The sequence below is a fragment of the Vigna angularis genome, chromosome 3, assembly GCF_016808095.1.
Source record: "Vigna angularis cultivar LongXiaoDou No.4 chromosome 3, ASM1680809v1, whole genome shotgun sequence".
NCBI classification, from domain to species: Eukaryota; Viridiplantae; Streptophyta; class Magnoliopsida; order Fabales; family Fabaceae; genus Vigna; species Vigna angularis.
Window position 1 is genome coordinate 23,338,965 of NC_068972.1, and position 17,403 is coordinate 23,356,367.

Here is a 17,403-nt window from a genome sequence, read left to right on the forward strand (position 1 = left end):
ATATATTATCTTTAATCAGTATCTTCTCCCTCCAAACATCTTTTCTATAATTTTTCAGTATTTCCTACTCTGTGTAGCTTCTAACACGAGTCTCTCTTTAGCAAAAGACAAAGGCAAACATGGTATAGATGTTGCTACATTCTCAAATCCAGGGTGCTAAATTTCCCTGCAGTTGTTTTTAACAATATGCTAGTGACTAAAAAACCGTTTTTTTTTATCGGCATACAGCTATAAACTTAACATAGCCACGATCATGGGTTGGATACAAAGAGGAGACCATGCTAGGAATCCACTAACCACAAAACTTTTAGAACCTTTTTTTAGATGTTATTCTGCTTGCACAGCTACCAGAATAAACCAGCTGAAACTAATATAAATAGACCTTCTCAGGAGCTCAACTTCAACAGAGCAAATAAAAAATTCTTCAAGTCCCTTCTACCATAGTTAAGAGTTAACCTTTAAAATAGTCAGATTTTGCAGCAATGGACTTGCTGGCATCTTTGTATGCTGACAAGCCAGTGGTGATCTTCAGCAAGAGCACTTGCAGCATTTGCCATTCTGTGAAGGCTCTCATACGAAGCTTCGGTGCCAACCGTACCGATATAGAGGTTGACAAAATGGCAAATGGGGAGCAAATAGAAAGGGCACTGATTCAGCTGGGTTGTCGCCCAACTGTACCAGCAGTATTCATTGGACAACGATTTATAGGTGGTGCTGACGAACTCATAAGGCTCAACGTCCAGAACCAACTTGCCCAGTTGCTTTTAAGTGCTGGAGCTATATTTCTTTGGAGGCCCTAGTCTTCTTAAACCTAATAATGTTTCTATTTAGTTCCTAGCCTAGCTATCAAAACTATCAGCTTTAGTGAAAGAGCTTCTTCTAGTCTGTTCCTACTCTTAATTCTTCGCTTCTTGTTCTAGTGCGCAACTTCATTCTCAATTTTTGTGTAATGTAAGTCAAGTATATGCCTGACTTGACCATGGGCCAAGGCATGCACATCTTATCAAAAGCAAGGTTTCTCAATTCAAGTACAAGATTAATGATGAATTTTAGTTATTAAACCAAACTGATGAACAAGTCATAGTGTATTTGATTTTCTTTTAGGAATCCAAACAATATTATTTGAGCAAAAGTTATGAGAAACAACTTACTTTTCTTCAAATCATAATCCAAGACTTAAAAAATGAAAGCTCCTTAGAAAGAAAAAATAAATAGGGTAAGAAAAACTAGGCAGGGAATTAGAATTTGAAATATGTATAAAAAAATGATAGATCATGTAAATATGTATGTTAATAATTTATGTATGTTTACTCCCTGAAGATTTCTTAGACTGTAACCAATAGATGAATAAACAAAAGAGAGTCGCTATAAATCCCTGCCATTGTGCAAGACTGTTATTTATGTGCATTGCATGAAATAGTTTCTACACCCAATTAGTCTAGCAACGAAGTGAATCAACATGTTATACAGAAAATTTTCCTCATCTACCTCATATTCTTCTTAATAAGGAGGTTGCAGGACACCAAAACACTGATATATCTGTCAAAGAGGAAGATATCATAGTGTAGCTTTCTCATACATATTCCTCGGTGTATAAGTGAGAGATCTTGATAGAATGGTCACAGTGAAAAGACAAAAGAAAATGTATAGAAACATCGCGTTCACTAGCAGAACCAGATGTCGAGGAATCCTAGTCCCCACTGTAATGCCAAGAACTGACCTCGCACTACCCACCAGTTACTTTTGATCTGCACTAATTTCTACAAGCGCATATGCCAGAGTACCTTTCAGTTTTGTTGGAAGGGCCAACAATAATTGAGCTTCAGCATATACATATGCACAAATAAATAAATAAATAAAATCACCAAGTATTCAGCAATGTTAACTAGATTTTAGATAGGAACTTAACCTACCACCTTTAAATACCTTTCAACCACAATTTTTTCCAAGTGATAAGAAGAACCACCTTATTAAATCAATGCCATACATATAACACACATATATGAGGCAAAAATTAAAACTTAATAAGTGGTATTACATAGGTTGTGTAATTCACAATATAGAAATAATACTTTTGTAAAATGCTTACAATAATCACAAACAATAATTTTTCAATGTGTAGATTCACTAACATTAAGAACTTATTTGCATTGTGTTGTGCAAGACTTTCAACATACAACCGGAATTTCTTAAATTTTTCAAGAATTTCTCATAATTAAGTAAAACTTTTTTTAAAAGAGTAAAAAATACTCCGAATTTTCTAAAAGAAAATATAAGATAGATAAGAGAATAAGAGAGAAGAAAAGAGAGTGTGAAAGTGCGCTTTTGGAGGTGAGCATAAGCCTTTATTCATAGATGTTAGAAATGGATAAAAATTACGACCTTCACAGATGAATCTCGTGACTTGCAGAGGAGGTGAACCTTGTGAGTTGTAGAAAATGGACGCACATCTTGCAGCTAAAGCCTCCAAACAACTTGCAAAAGAATAATTAGATGAAAGTGGCTTTCGATCCTTGCAATAGAAGCTCACCAGAATGAAAATCGAGATGTGCGACAACTATATCAAAGCTGAAGAAAAAAAGAATGACTCCTCTAGGGTTCATAAGGAAGGAGGCAGAATTATCTTTCGTGAAACTCTGTTTTCCAACAATCTCACACATATTGAAAAAGAACAAAAGAATGAAAAAAAAAGAACATAGGTCTCATATAGGATGTAATGCATTAGAGTTGGTATCAAAATCAATATGAACCAATAGAAACTAACACACAATGTAATTGATATAGGAAGTTATATGAACCAAAATACTTAACATGTGTTAGCAGTTTATCAATCACAATATACTCCTACAATATTTATTGTTATTGTTGTGTTGTCGTTACTAGGTCATGGGTACCCACTATTCATAAGTGCTCTAGAATAATGTTGTAACATCCCAAAATACAATAATCACCATATAATAGAATTAATTACATTTAACAGTAAAACAATGTAGTCTTACACTAAGATTAGAGTTCATAAATCAAAAGGCTTTAATTACAGAATTCCACACATTAATTCAGAACTAATAGAAGTTCGGGACGAACGGTTTTACAAAAATCAAATAACCGAACGTTCAAAAACTAAAAAGCTAACATCTAAAATAAACGAACGCTCTAGGGCTCGGCTTTGACTTCCACATCTACCAGGTTTTCTTCTTCGATCACGCCTTCTAGCAATGCCTCGCCTTCTACTCACATCCACACGGATGATCATTGCAATGATAGGACGGACGTACAAGGACGAGACAACACAAGGAAAAACGAAGGGTAAGCTTATGTAATTTAATTCATACATCAACATTTAAATCAAACATTCCAAACACACAAGAATATTTCCACATATATAATCATCCAAAAACTATCACTAAACGGACCGTCCGGACTGTATGAATCTGCGTAGCTACAGGCGTCCTTGCACCCGGGTGATGTAGTAACTGGAATACTCTCATCAGCTGCCACCCGAGGTTAGTCCTATTCATCCAAAGTACCCCTAAGGATGGGACCTCCTACCGTTTCCACACATGACCTACCCTCCTCTACGTGAGGACGAGTACCCACGAAACATCAGGATGAACTGCCAGCACTAGCATAACCACAGTCATACTTTACAAATCTCAAATTCTCAAACCTGAGTCGTTCCTCCCTGGAACGCTCGTTCAAAAATCCACAATCATTATTTCATCTCATATACTGTTCGTTCATTATCATTCTTCACTTTAACCTCATTTTCGTCTTTCATTATAGTTACATAAAATAACGAGCGTTCAACCCTCTTCATAACGAGGACGAACGTGAAAAACTAGACCGAGAGATTCTCGTTTCAGAACCGAATAAAACCGACACATCAGATTTACCGAACGTCAATTTTCTACTCGAATCAGTTGAATGAACTGACTCTAGGAAGATCAAATCATTACTCAAAGAATAATTTAAGTAGGAAGGCTCTAGGCCGAATCCAAAATAGATATAGACCCTCAAGACGTTTAGATAACCATACCGAGAATAATTTAATTATAAAAGTCGACTGCCAGTCAATGACCGAACGTGGTACACGGAGTTACTGAAATTTGGACGAACGCTATTTCCACCCGTTTGGTAATTTAATACTAGGACGAGTGTTTCGGTATAAGACCGAGTGCCACTCATAACGAACGCTTTGAGTCGAGACCCATCGCAGACTTGTACTCATAATAGAAATAGAATTAAAGGTAATACGAGATGGTGAAGATAGAATTTAGAAATGACTAAGTGTCCAAAGGTATAATTATAAACTTCTCAACTTCTTACATAACACTCGGGCATCTACGTTCGGCCGAACGCTCAAACGTAGCACTAATAAAAGAGGGCGTTCGTCCTCAACTAGGATTCTTATGAAAGAATCCCTTATCAACTCATTTTCATTAGAAAACCGAACGGTCAAAGACCGTCCAGTAACGTACGTACACAATCATAAGGGGTATTTCTTATCATAGTCAATATTATCAAATTTCAATTTTTAACATATAGTCTCACCCTTCTACAATCATACTATATTCAAATAATCATATCTTATATCATCAAATCACAGAAATCTCATACATTTCATGCATCATAACATAGCATCATAAATTTTCATATCCAATCAATTCAACGAACGTTCATGCAACACATAGTCATATAAATTAAATTAATAAGCTTCCCTTACCCGGATTCGTGACTGAAACGTTCTATACGCAAGATTTTGGTTCGTCCGCTTACAGCTTTCTATCCTCACGATCACTTAACAATTCCAACTTAATCTAAACACATGAAAATCGAAATACTTAGACTACACCCTTGCATGCAGCCAAAACTTGGTTTTGCATGAAACCTAAGAACGAACAACTAAGGGAAGAAACTTACCAGCTTCAAACTTGCACTTGTTCGGTTTAAGAGAAAGCTTAGGACGCCGGGATCACTTCTATGGTTTCTGAAAGTTGATCGGAGAAGAGGAAAATGAATTACAGTAGAGAGAAGAGGAAAGCTTTCTAGAGAGAAGGAGGAGAGAAAGGTTCTCTTCAGAAATCAGAAAAAGGGTTGCGTGCAAAGAGTGGAGCGTTTTTCTGAGAAATTTCAGTTTTGCTTCCAGCGCCGAACGAACGTCCTCTCTTCGGCGGACACGTGCTTTCCACTACCGATTCCCGACTCCCATCGGCATGACACCTGGCGTTCATTAATGAAATGCCACGTTCTCCGAGTAACACGCGGACTGCACTGCGCTCGTCACTCCAGACTCCATGCAGCGTGACACTTGGCGTCCGTTGGTGAAGTGTCTCGCTCTGCGGTCGCCACGTGCGTTGCTGAGGTGTTTCGCTCTCCGGCTGCCACGCGTACTTGTACGTTATTTTCCAGGGTCTGACAAATGTCAAGATCTCATGTATACGGTCATGTAAATGATTTCAAGTGTATGCTACAAATCATACTACACTATGAAATCATAAAAAATTTTATTTACTAAATTTTTTTACTATTAAATTTTAATTACAAAACTTAACATCTTTAGTAACGTAATCTCTAACACTTTCTTACTCTTTTTTCTTTTATCTCGTTTTCTTTTATATATATATATATATATATATATATATATATATATATATATATTAGAAAATTCTAAGAAGTTTTTACTCTTTTAAAAAGAGTTTTACTTTTTTCATAAAATTTAAAAAATTCCTGTATTTTAAGAAATTTACGTTAAAGATCATAGATCGACACACTTCATAAAATTATTGTTAGTGATATTTTACAAAATGGAATGAATAAAAATGTCAAAAATTGGTGTGACGGTTGGAATAGATTGATTGGCTTAAAATGGGTGTATGAGTTACAAATATATTAAAATGCATGCAACAATTAGTTCTCCACATGGTCCAGCCCTTGATTATAACATAACAAAACAAATGCCATTGGAGATTGGGAGAGAGTGAAGCATATAAAAGAAAATGTCTTTGTAAACATATACAAGTGGCAAGAAGGAATCTTTAAACACAGGAGGTAGTGGATGAACCTCAATTTCTCTTCAATACGCTGCAAACGACGCCGTCATCTCTGCACTATGCTCCCGACCCTAGATCAATCTATAAAACGGGCCGATTGAATGGCTGCGATACGACGTCCTGCCTTTCGATGAAAGTCAGCTAAAATAATAAAAATATTTTTAAAGAATTCGACTCCACTAGGAATTCCCAGTCCCGTAGACATTCTGATAAATTCATTCACAAAAAAGTAATATTCCTTATTATTTATTTAATTTTAATTTTTTCAATAAAAAAGTCCAACATGTCATGTTATATGAATAAAGTTGTTTTATAATTCAACTATTTTAATAATATCGTTTTCTTCGTGAACTTCTGCAAACATTCATGGAATGATAATAAAATTCCTCTTTAACTTGATTTTTTTATCTTTCTTTATTTGATTTTGAAATTTCATTTAGAGAAAAGAAAATTATCAATGGGATAATTTATTAACCATTAGAAATTTGTTATTAAAATGTTCGTCAATAAATTATATAATTAGATAAGAAAATTTATTAATAATTATCGATATATTTTAATCATTGATAATTATTAAGAGTAAATATCATTATATTTGTTGTTATCTTTGTGACTATCAGAGTCACATTAATCACCTCCAACTCTTCCTTTCTTTTCTCTCCTTCCTCTCCTCTTTCTTCTTCTCTTTCATGGTTGATGTCCCCACTTCTTAGATTAGTGGTAAAATCATCACCCATGATTATTGTTGTCATAATTACTTTCACGATTATCATTGTTGCATCCTTTCATTATTTTCTTCCTCCTCGTACTTATCACTCTCTTTTTTCGTTTCCTTTTCCTCCTTGTTGTCATTTTCTCTTTTTCTTCTTACTCATCTCCAATTAATTCAAAACAAATATTTTGTCAAATTTAACAAGAAAAAAATAGTGTACATTTTACTAGCAAAATTATTGGTGAATTTTATAAAAAATATTGTAACGTCCCAATTATATAGTTAAACTATAAAGGAGCTATTACATATTTAATAAACTACAACAGTTAACATAACTATGAATAAAAGTTTCATTATAGTTATACAAAACATACTATGAATTTAACGTTATAAATTTAACTTTATATACAAGCCAACTAGAACAAAACTATGTACATCTAACTAGTCTAGATAAGACTAAACATTAGTCATCCTTCCATCCAAAGTCTGCTCCACAGATACCTCGTCACCCTCTGCTCACACCCATCGGATGATCATAGCCAAGATAATATTGCACAAAAACATTCAACAAAACACAAACAAAAGGGTAAGCTAGTGATACAAAACAATTCATATTATACTTTAACATTTCACACATGAATCACATTTCATATAAAGCAATCCAATCATCCTAAACATGTCAAGACTTAGACTGGACTATCTGGATTTAGTATGAATGTCAAGCTATGACGAGTTGTGCACTTGTGGTGACCTTTACTACTTTGCGAAGCCATTTACCACACTCACAAGTTTAGTTTGTACCGGTCTTAGGTCATACTGAAAACACCTAGACTAAGACCTCCTACTACTTTCACCATGTATAACAATCCTCTGTACTTGAGAATGAATGATCATTAGAGTGTCAGGATAATCTCCAAGACTAAGGTCTCTATTCATACTAACAACACTTTGATATGACCATTAAGAATCTCCCTTAAAACACTTACACATCCCATTCTATTAAAATGATCCTTGTCGAATAGATATCTTCCGACTTAAGTTCATGTTGATAGACTTGGAATTTGATAATGCTATATCACCTACATTGATTATAATAGGAAACACAAATCCTACCCTCGTGTATCTATCAAAACAAAAGTAACAACACAACCATATTCGTGAATCATTGCACCTGTGTGAAGCTATAAAGAGTACCCCAATCAATGCAATTAACATCAAAAGAATCGATATAGCATATGCAATCGAGGATCCAATATATATCAAGGTCATCACACCAAAAAATGAACTCGAAAAACACAAGAACGCCTCCATCCACAAACTTGAAACAAACCCAAAAATTCAGAATCAAACAATCACAAACATGCAACCAATGAATAAAGAGAATAAAGTAAAACCCAAAATTATATTACATTAGTCCAACCACTACAATCCATAATGAACAATTAACTTCGTCAATGAAACCAGTTACCCAATCAATCAATGTTTTCCAGAACCTCACCCCAACAACCAAAAACATCCTTCCTCCCATTAAAACAGGTCTTGTCACCAACATTCTAGATGGGCTTCTTTCAATTCCACATAAAACTCACAGAATTCATAAAAACAGATACCAAACTAAAATTACATCCACCCAAAACCACAAGTTCCGGAACACACCAAATTCAAACTATTGTCGAACAAAATTCTAAGCAATGAATCTGATAGAGGCCATACTATAAAGATAAATGAATTAAAACAGGGGATAGAGAGCAAGACTAGCAGAGGATAGGGCTTACCTGAGATCGGAGGCAGATTGTCCTCATCGACGCCGGAAACGGTCATAGCAAGCCCTAACAAAAGGAGTGCGCAACTCGTAAGATTAAGGAAGAACAAAAGAAGAAAGAACTTCGATGGAAAATAATTTCAATTCGGAATAGAAGAGGTAGCTGACACTAGAGTGTGAGTAAAGAGGAAGAGATGTTTTTGTTAGGCCTTAATGGAACAAACGCGAATTGAAATTTGGATGCAACAACAAATAGAAATTTGGGGGCAAATACGAACTATGTGAAACTAAAAATAGGGGAAAGAAATTGAAAATTTAGGAAAAAGGAGAAAATTTTGACTTAAGGGTAAAAAGAAGCTCAAAAGAGAAACGTAAAAGGGCATGAAGACCAAAAGAACTGGAAATCTCTTTTCAAATTTTTTTTAAACGTAGCTTTGTTTTTTTTTTAAAACGCTATCTATTTTATTGAAATAAATAACCCTTTAAAGAAAAGCTATCTATGAATCTATTTTATATTATAAATAAAAAAGATAATATTAATTATCTATAGATAGCAAGTGTTATTGTAATAGATTTAGATAACATTTTTTTAAATCAATATTATCTATTGTTCCGCAGATAACACTTATTTAAAAAAACCCTATATATTAAACGTTGTTCATAACCAATTTTGTAGTAGTACAACGAATTTTAAAACGAATAAATTAATGATAAATTTTCAAAACAATCAATTCTGGATAGATTAATTGAAGGAAAAGAAAGTCATCATCAACAACAAATTTTAAAAATATTCAATTACCAAATTTTTTTATCACCATAAAAGTTTAAATAAGAAATATTATAAATTTTTATAAATATTTTTGTCAATAATAAAAATTCTAATTTATTGATGATATTATTGATAGATCCATTATCAACAAGTATTTATTTTAATAGTTCAATTTCTAAAATTCATTAGTAATTTTTTTTTAAAATTCATTAGTAAAATTTATCTTTTATTGACAAAATTTTTGTTTGTTTTACTAACATATTTTTCTATAGATTAAAATTCATCAATAAGTTACCATTTTATTGTAGTCCCTTTAGAAATAGTGTTATCAATAAATTTTACATAATAATAATTTAAAATGACATAAAACGCTACTTATAAACATGGGCATTTTTATACTTTTTATAATTAAATGTTTTAACTATACAAAAATATTAGAATCCTATAAAAACTAAAAATCCTTTTAGGGTTAAAAGTTATGCGTTAGATTTCTTTCATACGGTTCCATTAATCTTAAAATCGATTGATAAGCTTTGTTATCTTACATGTTTTAATTCAATAAATAATTTCATTGAAATCTGTATGTGAATTAAGTATTCTAATGTTTAGATTTTACGAAACCGAATGCATTAAATCCACGTTTATATTAATTGATTGATGGATTTTTTCTTCTCTCTCACACAACCATCACGTTTAAAAAAAATCATTTTTATAAAAAATAAAAAAATTTAATATCTTAATTTTTTTTTATAATAATTTTTTAACTAATATTACGTGTTATTATTTTATTGATTCGTTTGAAATTATTTTTAAAAAATTATTTAAAACAAATTAATCACAAATGTTATCAGACTATTATAAAAGAAATTATTAAAAAAAAATTCTTAAAAATGAAAGCGGAAAAATTAGGTCATCCTTCAAAAACGTTGATTTTTCATACAAGTGCTTGATTAAAACGTGATGTAATTAAAACAACTCGTGGTATAAAAAATATTATAATATCTTCTTACAGCTATATAAAGTTAAAATAATGTGTCGGTGGAGCTGCTCATAATAAGAACTTCAAAATCACTTGTTCTACACTGTTAAGATGGTTTCACACTTTGTGCATGCACGCCTTCATTTATAACTAGTAGGTATTATGTTTCTTGTGACATGTATTTGTGAAAATGAATACAGATCATAATAGTGTATTGTTAGCTGGCAGATTTAGTAACAAAATTCAATACAAAGATAATAAGAGTAAAAAACAAAAATAATACAAAGATAATAAGAGTATAAAACATTATAGAAAAACTTTACTCTTTTCATCTTTTTTTTTCTCTATGAGTTTTTTTTTTCTAAAATTATTGAAATGTAATCAATAAACATTCTCTCCTAATAGAAAGTATAAAAGTTATTTAACTATCATACAAATTTGTTTATAATGGGATTAAATTAAAATTGAGTCAACTCAACAAGATTTAATTTGTAATAAATAAAAAAATTGTAATTTGATTCAATCTACCACAAGTTAATGGTTTAGGTGGGTTAATTCAATGATATTTTATTTTTTAATTTATTTTATATATTTATTATACTATAATTAAAGTATTATTGACTAGACTCATTTTTTATAGCAATATAATTATAGTATTCATTTATTTCATGAAACATGGTTAAAAACTAAAGTGTCAACCTTATTTTATATATCTATTATACTATAATTAAAGTATTTTTTATTAGACTCATTTTTTATAGCAATATAATTATAGTATTCATTTATCTCATAAGCATGATTAAAAACAAAAGTGTCAATCTAATAATTTAATAAACAGAAAAATTAAATATCTAAATTATTCAAACATTTTCTAACAACATTTTATTATTTAAAAAAAAAATCAAACTGTTAACCTACATAATTAGAAGTAATAAATAATTATAATAAAAAAAATTATGAAAAATAATAATAAAATAATAAAAGAGTTGTGGTTCGATCATGGATCTACCTCTAACCTAACTTAAACTCGTTTAGTATTTCTAATTATCTGGTCGACAATTTAATTTAAAAAAAAAAATTAAAATATTGTTCAACAGTGATTGAACCATTTGGATGTTTGATTTTGTATAATTGACATTTTAATTTTAATTTTTTATTTTTATAATAATGTTTGGTAAAAGGAATGACTCATTACATTATCATAAACAAATTAATGTAGTAAATTCACTTTGATTATACATATAATAAGTCGGAAGAATAAACCGATCTATAATGGATGGAACCGAATTATAAACTTTTTTACTTACCATCAATTGAATTAAATTAACACAACTCACACTAAATTAATCTGTATAAATCAAGTTTATTTCACTTTGACACCCATAAAAAATAATAGTGACTTCACTCAAATTTTTTTCACTATTTTTTTTATTGACTTTTTTACTACTTCCCAAACAAAATAGTATGCTTCATCCGATAAATGAAAGATTACATTCCTTGTGTGGAAAATATTACGAGTGTCATAATACAAGATCGATAATCTTTTATTGTTAAATATTCAACTATAACTATAAGTTCGAGTATCGCACTTCATTTGTTGATTTTTTTTTTCCATCTTGCTAGGACGTATTCATTAGAGTGATACTAAACAAGTAGTGTCTGGTTAAATATTAAGCGTGTTTGCTTGCAGAAGAACATTCTGAATGATGTAAGAGAAATGAAATTATTGTGTTTGAGATGTCTCTGAATGTTCTATGCTCCCCAGATGCTTAGCTCTATAGATATTACACTTATCAGTATTGTAAAAAAAAATTCAACCAGAGGACAGTAGTTTAATTGAGCATCATCCCAGCCTCAAGGAGCAAGCATTGCTATAAAAAAGAAAAAATACTATCGACTAACAATCAAGCCATGCATCTTACTATACATGAATATATATATGTACATATTTTGAGTCATGAAACTGAGTGACGCCTTCTCTTGGGGAAAGGGAAGCGACTCTCAGAGGCATTTGGCTTGGTACTGTTGATCCGAAATAGAGCATTGAGCTTGCTTAGTTTTTTGGTGAGTGATTTGAATAGCTTATTGGCAGGGTGAGATCTCACTAGCTCCTGCTTCATGTTAACGTGGTCTTTCTCCAAGTCTGTCAGCCTCATTCTCATTCTTGCAACTTCTAGCTTCAGCTCTCGGTTCTCCCTTCTCACTGATGCATAGTTGTCTCTCGGGGAAATGGCTCCGCTTCCTGCACCACTTCCTGAACGATGAGGGTATTGACCATTCATTCCTCCAAATAAAAATTGGCTGTGCCCTCCGTTCATGGCATTCCGAAGCCTTATTTGCTCAAAGTATAGAACCTGCACTGCCATCTGCACTGGTAGCCTTTCATTTTGTGCTGCATGGCTGCACGCTTCTTGAGACAGTTTCTGACAATCAATGGTTTTGCACAGCCGGTATCTCTCTGAATCCTTTATGTTTGGATGAACCTATAACAACACTTCAATTCAATTCTGAGTTTAAAATAGTTTTACATTATTTCTAACTGTTTCTAATTGTAAAAGTATATATTATTTACTTCAACTTGGTAGCTGGAACTAGAGTATAGTTTACCAGAGAAATAAGACTTGCAATGGAATGGTAGTTAAAGGGAGAAGCAAATTTTCACCTTAAGGAAGATATCAACAGCTCTATAGAGTCCATCACTCACAATACGTGCGTGATCTGGAAGTAGTTCAGCAAGGGAGATGAACTTTGATGGCAACAAGTTTGGGTCTAGTGCGACTTCGGCGAGATAGTTGTCCATCAATTTTGATACCTTCAGAATTGAGCTTTGTTTTGGAGATCCGGGGCTGTCATAGTCATAAACCATTTCACTTTCATCTCTCAAGTGATTATTATCCTCTTGGTCCTCCTCGTCCAAGTTGAGAAAATTGGAAAAAATTCTCAAAATTGAATCAGTGTCATAAATGGTGCCATGGGTATTTTGATGTGAATTTGTTGGGATTAGGATGTCTTCGAGAATTGCCTGGTCAAGTTGTAGACCAATTCTTCTCTCCAAGTCAGATCTGCAAGAAGTGGATGCCGATGCAGCTATTGCAGCTTTCAACAAGCTTGAGAGAAATGCCATTGGAACCGGGCTTTTCCTTGATTGTGTTGGTAGTAAGCCAGAAATGGCTTCAACAATGACTCTTTGTTTCTTCTGCAATTCTAAGTCGGGAAAACATCCTTTCACTGCATGGTGGTCCCTAACAATCCCTTGAAGAGAATTATGTGCATAGTTTATCAAAATTTTGCTGATCATGTCTTGTTTTAGTCCCTTTGACTTCACTGCAGACAAAACTCTTTGGAAGAAATCAAGACTAAGAATATTGAGAGATTTCCCCCACCATTCTGAGGGTGTTTCGGGTTCCATGTTTGTGATGATTTTAGAAGGGAAGTTATGGTCCAGCTTTTGTAAACCAGTGGTGAGCTGTTCTTTACATGCATTATTTGCAATTGCATTGATTAGTCTGCTGACAAGACTAATCTCTTCTGAAGTGGGGACAAGAGTTTCACAACGGTGAAGAACAGATATTGTGTTTGATATATTTGGTAGCACCGTTTCCTTTAGGTATGCTTCGGCTCGTGTCTCCAGGTTTTTCTCTGAGAACTCTTCTGTCATTTCTAGAAAATGAGCAACACATTTTAGCATGGCAACATTGGAGAGGGTGAGCTCAACATTAATTCCATAACAGAATTTGGCAGCCAGCTCAAATGCCTCTGCACCACCCGGCACGTTTGGGAGACTTATCCGTGAAACTTTTGAATCTTTTGCTTCTAATAGCATTTTCCGAATCCTTCCACTCCTAGAAACAAGAGGAAACTGTAGAAAAAAAAATTAAACAACTTAGAACTTGCAGTATGATAATCCCCCTTCTTTTGTTAACTGATTCATGCATTATAGAGCACTATTTTCATGATTTTATCTCTAGCTGTTAATGTCTACTCTGCTGTACTATGGTTGAACTTGAAATTCTCTTCAGAGGGGTTACTGGTGCAGAAAAAGAAAAGCATTTATATTGATACACATGGTTGATATATTCAGCACAGGAAAATGTCATTTATGAACAAATAAATACCCATGAGAGTGAAAGATCAGTATGCAGAATATGAAGTAACCTATGAGAAAGGCAACCTGTAGTTTCTTTACCTTGTGAAGTGCAAAGCTTGAAGCTCCTACTTCAATGGTGAGATCACTAGAGACATCAGATATCGGCCTGTAATTTACAAACCTGGCTGAATTATTGCATGGCGTAGACATGGAAATTTCAATGTAAAGCAACAACTGCTGCTAAGCATATTACTACCAAAATGAAATTATGAGAGAACTAGAAAGAGTGTTTTGGTGCAGCATGTATATGCAATGAAATGTACAAGATGGAATTGAATTGTACACCACACACCCGAAGACAATGTAATCTTCCAAGATCAAGTACGTAGGTGTGAATGGTCCCCAACTCAATAAATACAGAATGAGTGGGACTACTTTAGCAGTACCTCAGACAATACGATTACACGACCTTTAAGTCCAATTCAATATTGCACGATTGTTTATGTTGTGGAACCCGTTATTCCAAATCATTGACCAGTGACCACCACATGTAAGAAAGGAAAACCATTTAAGCCACACATGCAATGTCCTGTTAATGTCTAAGCCTATTATGGTGTCCAAACTTGAAAGTTACAATATTAGACATGTGTAAATAATCTAATAACGGGTGACTCCATACACCTAATAATAGTTTTAAGATAGACTTAGTGTATTTTTAAAATTTAAATTTAGATCCAACTCAATTTCAAAAGCTAGCTCTTAAATGGGAACTGTGTTCATGTCATATTACTTTCCCATAGTCGGTGAGGTCTTATTATTACAGCAGTTCCGTACTCATTCAAAACTCTCCAATCTAAACATATCCATAGGAGCTAAAGATAACAAAAGCAGAAGAATAATTGACAGACAAACATGAATTGGCATTTTCATTGAAGACAGATCAGGATTGGACATTCACCACGGAGCACCATACTGTTGTCTGCTTAACACAGGACTATACATCAAAGTCAAGGTTACACGTTACAGCTTTATCTACCTATCACAGTGCCTAAATTATACCATCAATCCTAAGAGTGTTTCTACCATAAAAATGCACAGGTTGTGGTGAGTAAAGGACCATGTCAGATCAGAAGTTGTGAGAAACTGGAATTTGAATGAATACAAAAGATATGCACACACACACGAGCAATACGACAAGACAAAATGAAAGCTTCCCAGGTGGTGCTACTATGCAGAAACTGAACTTTCACAATCCTATAGGAAAAGGACAGTTAGACCCACCAAAATGAAACCTCTGAGAAATAAAATAAACCTTGGAGTGTCATGAACATCAGGAGCCATTTGCGCTTCAAAAGTGGACAGTGCAATACCTTGTCATAAATCATTAATCCCAAAAGCTTAAACTGATAGGTAACCCACATGAATGGTTTTATATTTTTATAACGTGGAGCTCTTGATTCCAATTATGTGATCAAAATCTAGTTATAGATATTTGAAAACGACAATACGATGAAAAAGAAAAGGATTTGTTTTTAAGTTTAGGATGAGTCGTTAGATCAATTTCTGGAAGTGAATGTCTGCCATTTTGCCCATTCATTATCATTGCCTCAGCAAAGGAAAAATCACCAATAATTATGGGTCTAAATACTACTTTCAGACATTTTTCTTTTCTTGTAGGCTAATTTAGAGCAAATATTATGGAAAAACAAAACAAAACTATACCCAAAATAATGAAGAAAACAAAATTCATAGTGAAGATGGAGAATATTTTACCATTCAGTGGCATGCCTTATGCTCGAACTAGGACGAAAGGTCCTCTTCCCAGAGATGCTAGGCTTTAATTCTCCAACAGTGACAACCCCCATTTCAACAAAACCTGGCAATTATGAACCCACTGTACCCCACTAAGAATTGTCACTATGAGTGAAGTGACTTTGATATGCTAGCATTCTATTCCATGCCAGTTAACTAAAACAAAGCCACTGAAAAACTGTGTGCACCATTCTCTTGGGAGACTCTTGTGGAGAACTAAAGTCAGATGAACTCATACAGTGCCAAGGGAGGGAATGAAGGGATGGAGGTGATTTTGAGACGTACTTTATGACTGTTTATAATGAACATAATCTAAAGTCAAGGAAAACACAGGTGTGCTTGCACTTTTCGGTGAAAGGTAGTGAGCAAGTGGAGTTTTCTTTTATTTTAAAGGTTTTTGACTTAAGAAATTGCAGGAATCCGGATGTGTTGCACTGCTTTTGGGAGTTGTAATAATGGCTAGCCGAAGCTACACACATAAATTTAGCATAAATTAATCCCTATTATGTGTAAAGACCACAAAAGTGGAAATTAAAATGATGACTTGGATAACATGATACTATGAGAACCGTGCTATATTAGATATCATTAGCTCACATACGTACGTGTTATGTCATTGACTAAAGTAATGGATATTTTACAAGATGCAAATTTCCAATTCCATTGCTTTAAAGTGTTTCTAAGTGCTGCAACTGTTTGTTTTTGCATACCTAAACTATGACTATTGAAGTTTAGTGCATTGTCTAAGTCACAAAAGAAGGACAAATGACCCTGTGTTGTTGTGTCATCTCAGGAACCAAATTATCAGAATTTCCTAACCCCGTGTCTTTTCAATTAACAAATGACACTCGAAAAAAATAAAACTAACAACCGGAAAAGAATGTTACATCTTAACCATGTGTAATTTTGAACTGGAGAACAGGAAAAGGACATGGATCAAGAGACAGATGAATGTAATAACTCCAACAGTGTGCGTATTAAATAAATATTTGGCATTAGATCATGATACAGACACTAATGTGATCATCACAGCTACTTAATGTGACAACTGCTGGAACAATCATGGTGTTAGATTGCATCGATCTGGTATTCATGATGAGACCATCAATTTTTATTGTATGGTAGAGTAGTCTGGTAGGTAATCTGCAATTTCATACACTTTGGTTAAGTGGGTGTGACCTTCACTTCATTCAATCACTTTGCCTCTGATAATTTTATTTGAACCAAAGTTA

At 33.4% G+C, this 17,403-nt stretch overlaps 2 protein-coding genes and 1 long non-coding RNA gene across 4 annotated transcripts; 1 reads left to right on the forward strand and 2 right to left on the reverse strand.

The window, feature by feature from the left end:
- The first annotated feature begins 420 nt into the window (after nt 1-420).
- LOC108324611 (monothiol glutaredoxin-S1) lies at nt 421-1,023 on the forward strand. The gene has a single exon (XM_017557553.2). It carries the CDS (start codon nt 483-485, stop codon nt 798-800), a length of 318 nt encoding a protein of 105 aa, XP_017413042.1. The 5' UTR covers nt 421-482; the 3' UTR covers nt 801-1,023.
- A 6,047-nt stretch (nt 1,024-7,070) lies between these two features.
- LOC108325497 (uncharacterized) lies at nt 7,071-8,912 on the reverse strand. The gene is made up of 2 exons (XR_001831837.2): nt 8,538-8,912; nt 7,071-7,274 (listed from the first exon to the last, which is right to left on the reverse strand). It is a non-coding gene; the product is annotated as an uncharacterized LOC108325497 (long non-coding RNA).
- A 3,069-nt stretch (nt 8,913-11,981) lies between these two features.
- Nucleotides 11,982-16,529, reverse strand: LOC108325297 (BTB/POZ domain-containing protein At1g03010). Of its 2 annotated transcripts, none has more exons than XM_017558346.2 (4): nt 16,133-16,529; nt 14,459-14,525; nt 12,935-14,131; nt 11,982-12,755 (listed from the first exon to the last, which is right to left on the reverse strand). In XM_017558346.2, the coding sequence occupies exons 1-4, from the start codon at nt 16,222-16,224 to the stop codon at nt 12,228-12,230; spliced, it is 1,884 nt and encodes a 627-aa protein (XP_017413835.1). In that variant the 5' UTR covers nt 16,225-16,529; the 3' UTR covers nt 11,982-12,227. The 2 variants fall into 2 exon arrangements, with proteins under 2 accessions (XP_017413835.1, XP_052731555.1); XM_052875595.1 differs by lacking the exon at nt 16,133-16,529 and adding an exon at nt 15,641-15,876.
- Nucleotides 16,530-17,403: the final 874 nt, after the last annotated feature.

Excerpts from the sequence above, each read along its gene's own strand:
- LOC108324611 (XM_017557553.2), top strand. The coding sequence starts at position 483 with ATGGACTTGCTGGCATCTTTGTATGCTGACAAGCCAGTGGTGATCTTC.
- LOC108325297 (XM_052875595.1), bottom strand. The coding sequence starts at position 15,780 with ATGTGGGTTACCTATCAGTTTAAGCTTTTGGGATTAATGATTTATGAC. Across the intron at positions 14,526-15,640 it reads TTCTCAGAGGTTTCATTTTG|GCCGATATCTGATGTCTCTA; the intron begins GTGGGTCTAACT and ends TGTAAATTACAG. Across the intron at positions 14,132-14,458 it reads CAAGCTTTGCACTTCACAAG|TTTCCTCTTGTTTCTAGGAG; the intron begins GTAAAGAAACTA and ends TTTTTTCTACAG.